An 8,720-nucleotide genomic window follows, 5' to 3' on the forward strand; every position below is an offset into this window, starting at 1 on the left:
TTTTATTAAAAATACATTAAAATATATAGGCAAAAGATAATGATAATAATTTAATTTAAAATTTATATTGTGTAATTAAGTTTATAAGTAATAATAATTATTTAATATTTATGATAGAAGTAATTAATGGATTAATCTAAACTTTCGGCAGATGGCTATAATGCCATAGCTGTAAACTTTATATAATATACTTATTATAAATTTCTGTGTAATATAACAAATGAATTAAAATAAAGCTAATACTATTACTTATAATAATTTAGATACAATTTGACAACAGAACTAATAATAAATCGTTTTTTTTTTATTTAATTGAATTTATATTTAGTAAAATGCTCACTTCTATAAAGTAATAATTACTTCGTAAAAATGACATCTGTGAAGTTTCCTTCCATTTTACATAAAAATAAATTATAAAAAAATAATTTAAAGCCTTGCTTATGGTATATGCTAGTATATCCTTTTATATCTACTTCCGTCATATTTATTACTACCAATATAAATTGCATTCCTACACTCTGGGCTTTTTATTGCTGCAACTGTTGTTACCACTGCTGTTTACTGTTAATGTTGCTGCTGTGTTACTCGTAGCATTGTAGGTGCTGTCGTTCTTATTTGTTGTTGATCCTTTACAACATTTCCTAACTATAAGTGCTTATTTATAACTAAAGGAAGAATTTTAGATTTGTTATAAATTCTACTCTCGCCTGCCAGTTGTATGGATTCATATATACTCGTATATATATAGATTTTTACAGTGTATAAATTTGTTTATTTTAATAAAATTTATATGTCGATTTCTATTTTATTTATGCATTTTGTATTTTGTAGAATAATTTTTTTTATACAATTTGCTATTTATATTTATATATATAAACAACTTATTGCAATTTCCTTTTTCGAATTTTATTTACTTGCAGCAATGAATCACTTGGACAAGATACGTTTATGGGGCAAAGCGATACGTGTTATGGCCAGCAAACATCAGGCAGTTCAGCTACCTAAAGAAGGGCAACCCGATGCTGGACTTACACGTGACTATTCCCAGAATCCATTACATAGATTTAAGAAGCCTGGCAGCAAAAACTATCAAAATATTTATTCACCATCGGCAACATTGCATTTGAGTAACATTCCGTAAGTACAAATATAATATATATCTAAAAAATATATTTACTCTAACTGAACTGTACTGACTACCTGCAGTCAGGGAAATATATAAAATTATGCAGTTCCTTTTTATTTTATATAAAATATTTAAATATATTTGTATAACAATGTATATATAATTCTACAAAAACACAAGTTTTAATAGTTTTTTGTGCAATAAAAAATGCCAATGGCTATTTGGAGTTGACTTATGGTTTTAAGTCACCACCAAAGTAGTGTCACTTTTAATCACTTAAATGTCAGATAGTTTGCCAATAACTTGACTATCTCTACTTAAAGTTTCCAAACTGTTTTTGTGCTCTTGTTTGTCTTTTCTTCATAGTCACAAAAGTCATCACATTAGAATGAAGCTGTAGTTTCAAAGCAATAATTCTTTGTGAAGTTTGCTACTTATTTATTTTTCTGAACGGTGTGAATTATAAATGAATTAAGTTTCAAAAGTTGTTAATAAACCAACAATATACCAATTCATAGCGCAACTCGTAGATACTTGTATATAAAATTTATGAAGCACGAAAGTATTATGCCATTTTTAAAGTACCAAAAAATTAAATCAATATTTTTTAATAATAATTTTTAAATCCCTATGATTTTTTCGTACCTTTTTCATAACAACATTTTCATTAAAAATTCTGGACTTCATTTTCTAAAATAATTAAATCAGCCATTAAGTATATTCTCGGTACTAAGTAGATTTCCTTTTTTTGCTAATATACTTTTTATTAATATTTAGTACAATTACAAATATGTAACAAATTAATATTCAGTTTAGAAGATTTTAATTGAATTAAATTCCTCTAAACTCTGATAGTTAACTATTTTGCACTATCCACTTAAATCATTTAGGCATTAGGCATTTTATAGAAAGAAACTCCTGCAGTTTACAACACAACATTGTTGTTGTTGCAAATTTGGGTATAGTTTTATTTTTTGTACATAGTTTACACGTGGAATAAAGTGCTTTTCAACTTAATTTTTATTAAATTCCACCAGATGTCAATAGTTTAAGTTTATATTAGCTCTACCCATAGACTCATTGCTCTGCTTTAATTATACCTATGTAGATGTATAAATAACCAAGATACTTGTCTTAAGAGTTATAAATAATAAAGATATATAAAAGGATATGTAAATAAAAATATGTAAATATACAAAAGAGTCAAAAAAAAATATTACATATACATTTCTCTATTGAGAAGTATGAGAAGTATACAAAAGTATTTTTATCATTACCACCCTCCATAAAAAAATGAAAATATATTAGACAGATTCGTATAGCAAAGAGAAAAAAGCACAAAAATTTTATTTAATTTATTGAAATATATAATAATTTATTAAAACTCTCGGCAAGAAAAAATTACCATGAAAAAATAATCTTTATAACGTTTTTACTAATTAAGAAGCTAAGTAAAATATTAAACTAATAAAAAATTTAAGTTATGATTTTTAAATTCAAAATTTAAATTCATATTTATTAATAATATAATTACTATAATATTATTATAATTAAAAATATATATAAAAATATTATTAAAATATCAACTTTTCCTTTCCATTCCATATCTTCCATTTCATCTTTTCCATTGTATCTCTTCCATTCTATCTCTTCTATTCCAGCTCTTCCATTTTTTCCAAACTATTTCATTTATTCCATACCATTTAATATAATCCAATCTATTTCTCCATTTTTTTTTTATTTCTACTTCACACTTTCTATTTCATTTCTCCCATTTTTTCCCTTCAATGTTCATCTAAGTTCGTCTAATATTTCTTAAAATAAAACTGCGCACCGCAAAAACATTTGTAAAAACATTTGGATAACCAATACGAGCACAACCCAAACTCCATGAGACAATACCACACAACTGATTATTATATACTAAAGGTCCACCAGAATCGCCATTGCAAATACCCTTCTGATTATTATTACCAGCACAAAACATTGAATTGGTTACCGGTCCTTGATTTTTATAATCTCTGACACACACATCAGTTCGTATGACCTGAACATACATAGTGTGTATTTGCCATGACATACGACGGGATGATTCACGTCTCTTACCCCAACCAGATACATGTACTACATCACCAGCAGTTACATTTGCACTGCATAAACCAATGGTACTAATGTTAGATCCGGTAAGCGCTCTATTTAGCAATAAAACCGCCACATCATTGTGCAGTGAGGTACTATTATAATTTGATGGTAGATAGGCACGGATCACTTGACGTACGTTCGAACGCTGGAAACGATATGTAGCACCTCCAACCACATTAATGCTACGTGGTCGCTTATTATAAACACAATGCGCAGCTGTGACCACATGTCGGGGTGAAACCAATGAGCCGCCACATATGAGATTACCACGTTCTCGTAAATTTACCAAGTATGGTACTCTAGTAACTGTTGCTGGTACTCCACCAACAATTTTTTCATCGATAGCTCTGATGTGAGGCAATAATAAGCACAGTACCAATAATGGTATAAGCGCAACTATATTTGAAGTTCTGATATATTTTACTTCGGACATGTTTTAAAGAAGACTAACTTAGTTGCTCCGTGGGTTGGTGCTTAAAAATCAAATTCTTTTACCACATGAGCTTTATTTTTTACTATTTAATTTAGTAATTTCAAAACAATTGTGTAAATAATTAATTTAGTAAATTCTTTTTACTAATAAATTTTTGTTATTTTTAACTTCGAATCAAATTTTATTACATGATGGAATCTAAGCAAATATAAATATTTGCTAATAAAAACTGTTTATGTTGAAATCATTTCATGTTATTTTATTTATTGTTTAGTATATAAAATATGCTAAAGTAAAACTTTCTTTAAATATTTTTAATTTTACTTAATTTTTTTTTATTCTAATTTTATTATAATTAATTTTTTTTTATTTTTTATTTAAGTTTCGTTTACTTATGTCAATATTATTTTCTTACTTGTCAAAATTATAATTTCATCTTCAACTATATAGGGTTAATATTCTTACATACATAAGTACACAAGGTAGAAAATCAGCGGTGTCAAAACTCTAATTATAACAGAACACATACATATTACTGTAATATATTAAATGTACTCGTTTTTATGCTTAACCATTTGTTAATAAGGTTGGCATCCGAGGCGTAATACCTAGAACCCTCTCATTACACTAGTATAAAAGCCATACAGTTTCTTAAAAAAAAGGAAAGGTTAAAATATATAAGATGGTGTAGAATTTAATATATCATAAGGTATTCAAATGATAGTAAATAAAAAATACTGCTCATCGATATTCTCGAGACTCGCAGATTAAACATCTTATTACCCATAACCCGGTTAAACTATACTCTTTCTCGATACACTAATTAATGACTCTTAGTGTAATTCAATTGTATAGAATACAGTAGTCAGTAATTTTAGCTTAATTGTGCATAGGATTTAAATAATCCATAAGGGCACAATAGACCCGATGGTCGCAATGCCACATCCTCTCTTAAAAATAAATAAGTAATCTATATAACATTTCTGACTAGTAGTAGTTCAATCGTGCATTAATTATAAGACGGCGCGTGCTAACAAACATTAAGAAACGTACCCTTAATGTAAAAAGTAAATATCTTATCACCAGTGAAAACTGCTATCCGATTGACGCTTGTTTGTATGACAGCTGTGTTAAATATAATAGTATACTACTATACTAGATTCTATGTGTCCTATTAATGGCATTAACTGGATGGCTGCAGCCCGCAACCTTACAGTTTTTGAAAGTCCATTTTACTTTAATTTGCGGAAACCGACAACAGATCTGAGGCTTCTACATACCTTTTACTGACAGCAACTTTTTTCTGATAGCTGACAAATTGTGTATATGAGCCAAAACAAAATTTCTCATGATAGAACTTTTTGTACATACAAGTAGTTCATAAACCAGTGGGTATCATCACGCTAGAAGTAAAATAAATACGGAGTACTGCCTGCCAGCGGAGAACTATATAGGGACCGTGGCTCATCATTTGTACTATTAACCGAGCACAATAGAAGAAAAGTCACTCCGCTCTTCAAATCTTAGCTGTTGAGCGCATCCTAACATTAGACGCGGATAGGAACTCCCGATCCAGTCAATTTCTTTTGACTGAAATCTAGGCTAGATTGCGACAGAGAATGTGACTAGAGGTCTCTTCTCTCATACTACAAATAAACAACTCTATTTTGTGATGAAGATATGTTAAATAACTGACTCAATTGTTTTGGTAAACGGAAGCTACTATTATTTCTTTGAAATGTTACTCAAATATATATGTCATTTGATAATGTTATGAAATATTTTTATTACAAATTAAAATTTTTATCTAGAATTTTTTCTTTTACTCATCTTCTCTTAAGTGAAGAGAATAATTTGATAAATTTTTATTAAAGAAAAAATATTCTTTTCATTATATTAAAATTAAATTAAAAATAAAAACAGAAGATCATAATGGTCACCAGTGCAAAAATTCTTTACCGTAGTCGTTTCAATTAACCATATTTTATATAGAAAATGATATCGCTCAACTACTACAAGATTTAATCACAACATAACCTCTGTTAAATGGCTTTCAGTATTTTCTAAAAGGAAGTGTTTGCATTTAAGCTATCTCTGTTATATAAAGAAATTATTGATGTAAGAACAACACAGTGGGGAGGATGCATCGAAAATTGTTTATTCCTTTCATTTTTATTATAATTCTTACAAGAAGTCTTTGCACAGCACAGCACAGCAAGGATATTTTGTTTATAATTTTTATTGTAATTGCAATTACCTTCCTCATAATATTAACAATGAAGCAGAGTAAGCAGACTGCTCTAACCTGCAACTTACAACGAAAGGATGTTCCTTCTGACTGCATACTAGAATATTTTCGTAATAAAAATTCACCAGGAGTGCGAAAGAAAAGCGCTACCAGAAAGTGCTATATTGTCGTTATTGTAGCACAAAAATAATTTAATAGATTTTTTGCCACCTGTAGTCAGCAATATTAAGTTTTTCTCTATGTATCTTACTGTGTGATAAAGTGTGACAAAAACTCTAGCAACAGGACTAAGTAATTTTATATTTTTCATTTTTTTAAAAATTATTTGCTTAAACATTATTAAGTATGCTAGAAAATTTAGTAGGAATACATTTGTCAAAGGATAGAGAAACTACTTTTAATTATTTTTTTTATTGAAAACATATTTAGAAACGTTTCCCCTTTTTCTACTAGTAATATGCAAATAAAAAAATGTATTTATGATAGCTGCAACATTGTCTCAACCTTTTTGCGATACTCTATGGGAATACATAACATTATCTCCTTTTAAGTATCTCCTGAATTACTTAATATGAAGATCCGTTTCAAATGGTAGTATCGTATTGTAAACAATAGACTTAACTTAAAAGTAAAACGGATCTTAATTTCTGGTAGCAACTTCTGCATAGTACAGCAATTGCACATTATCCCATTAGTATTCCAGTAAGGTTTGCTTCCCGAATTGCAGACTTCGTGAACCGAAAAGAACTATCGGTTTTCTTTTATTTCATTTATGTCATATGGTCAAAGCGTCTTTACATTTCAAGCGATTTATCCGTGAGTCCATCAGACATCACAGCAATGCTAAATTCATTTATATCCCTAAACAGTTCACATACCGAGCTTTGTGATTAATCCAGGAGTCCATGAATTCGTTAGCACTCTGGTAAGCGATTTATCCGTGAGTCCATCAGACATCACAGCAATGCTAAATTCATTTATATCCCTAAACAGTTCCCATACCGAGCTTTGTGATTAATCCAGAAGCCCATTAATTCGTTGGTACTCTGGTAAGGTTTGCTACATTAATTGCAGGTTTACTAAAACCCAGAAGAACTATCCTTCGTCATCTACTTGATCTATGCCATATGGTCAAAGCCTCCATGAATTTTTCCATGAGTCCATAAGGCAGCACCGCAATAGTAAATTTATTTATCTCCCTAAACAGTTAAAACCCTCTCTTGGGTATGCCTTTTGAGGTAGACTTCCCTTCCCTTTGAAGTGTGTTTTAAGCTGAATCTTTGTATTCTTAGACAAAATAATTTATTGTGTTGTAACCCTAATCAGTGGTCGGAATAAAAGTCTTGTTTTGGCTGTATATAAAAAATCATGAAATGCTGATATGATCAGAATTGGTTATGGTTTGGGTTTTTGTGTCTAAACACGGAACGCATAATGTTATTAACACGAATCTGACCACAAAGCCTGATTAAAACGGGATTATTAATGAAATTTCCCAGATACGCACCGAGTTGTGTTCTAGTAAAAATTCTAGTCATAATAAAATATATCATTTTTGACTTTAAATATTTATTTTCTTTAAAATAGAAAGAAACAAAAATTTTATTTTAATTAATATAAGACATTAAATTAACTTATAACGAATATTATTGCTATTTATCTCTTTAAATTTAGTAATAGCTTCTTTTTTATATTTGAATTTAGTTAATTTTTTTTTATGTTTATATCATAGCTTTTTTATTCAACCATAAAAATAAAAATATTATATATATGTACTATATTATAATATATCGTATTTTAATTCTTTTATTAAACCATAACAATTTTATTATGAATAAGGAAGAAATTTATGTATATGTAATATATATATACATACTTAATGTTTACTATTTTTAATTATGAAAGAGAGAGATTAAAAAAAACATATATAAAGTATTGACTTAGTGTTATTTCATTTTTTTATAATAAAATATAATATAAATTATTTTCTATTTAATTTTAGCTCCTCCTGCACTGAGGAAGACATCAAGGACGCTTTTACCTCTAACAACTTTGAAGTTAAAGCTTTCAAATTTTTCCCGTAAGTAGAAAATTTATTTAAAATAATTTTTTTGTTTTGAAAATAATTAATTTTAATGCATTTTTTTTTTTTTGAAAATAATTAATTTTAATGCATTTTTTTTTTTGTAAACCTTTTTATGCACTCTACTACACTCAGCAGTAAGGATCGCAAAATGGCTTTACTGCAGTTGGCATCGGTTGAGGAAGCTGTTTTGGCTCTCATCAAAATGCACAATCATCAGTTATCGGAGTCGAATCACTTACGTGTTTCGTTCTCGAAATCTAATATTTAAGTTGAACGGTTTCTTAACCACTAAAAACAAAAAAAAAACAACTATAACAAAAATAACAACAAAAACAACAACAAAAGAACAAAAAAATATCAACTTTAATAAGCAGAACTGATCGAGATGCACAACAATTTCCACCCAAAATCAGAAATCAGCAAAAAAAATATTCAAAGTCAACAACAACAACAACAACAATTAGCAGAGAAATTCAATAGAAAAACTAATACATATATATAATAAATAGATTATAAAATAAACAGAAGAATTTTAAACTAGAAGAACAAATAAAATTAAATTAATTTGACAGTCTCAGAAAAAAATAGTAAAAATAGTAATTTCAGTAAATCAGAAATCCATAAAAAACCAATTTAAAAATTTCAAATTAATTTATTTTCTGATAAATTTTTTTTGGTGTTTAAT

At 28.1% G+C, this 8,720-nt stretch overlaps 1 protein-coding gene across 11 annotated transcripts in view; it reads left to right on the top strand.

The window, feature by feature from the left end:
• LOC119681783 (polypyrimidine tract-binding protein 1) overlaps positions 1-8,520 on the top strand; it is a 287,769-nt gene extending 279,249 nt beyond the window's left edge. For 7 of the 11 annotated variants that reach the window (XM_038095071.1, XM_038095072.1, XM_038095061.1 and 4 more), the window contains 3 exons: positions 921-1,137; positions 7,952-8,029; positions 8,168-8,520. In XM_038095071.1, the coding sequence (XP_037950999.1) occupies positions 921-1,137; positions 7,952-8,029; positions 8,168-8,303 (431 nt within the window). In that variant the 3' untranslated portion in view covers positions 8,304-8,520. The remainder of the gene's footprint in view (positions 1-920; positions 1,138-7,951; positions 8,030-8,167) is intronic. The other 4 variants (XM_038095062.1, XM_038095066.1, XM_038095064.1 and 1 more) reach the window with 1 other exon arrangement.
• The last annotated feature ends 200 nt before the right edge of the window (positions 8,521-8,720 follow it).

The sequence above is a fragment of the Teleopsis dalmanni genome, chromosome 2, assembly GCF_002237135.1.
Source record: "Teleopsis dalmanni isolate 2A chromosome 2, ASM223713v2, whole genome shotgun sequence".
Taxonomy (NCBI): domain Eukaryota; kingdom Metazoa; phylum Arthropoda; class Insecta; order Diptera; family Diopsidae; genus Teleopsis; species Teleopsis dalmanni.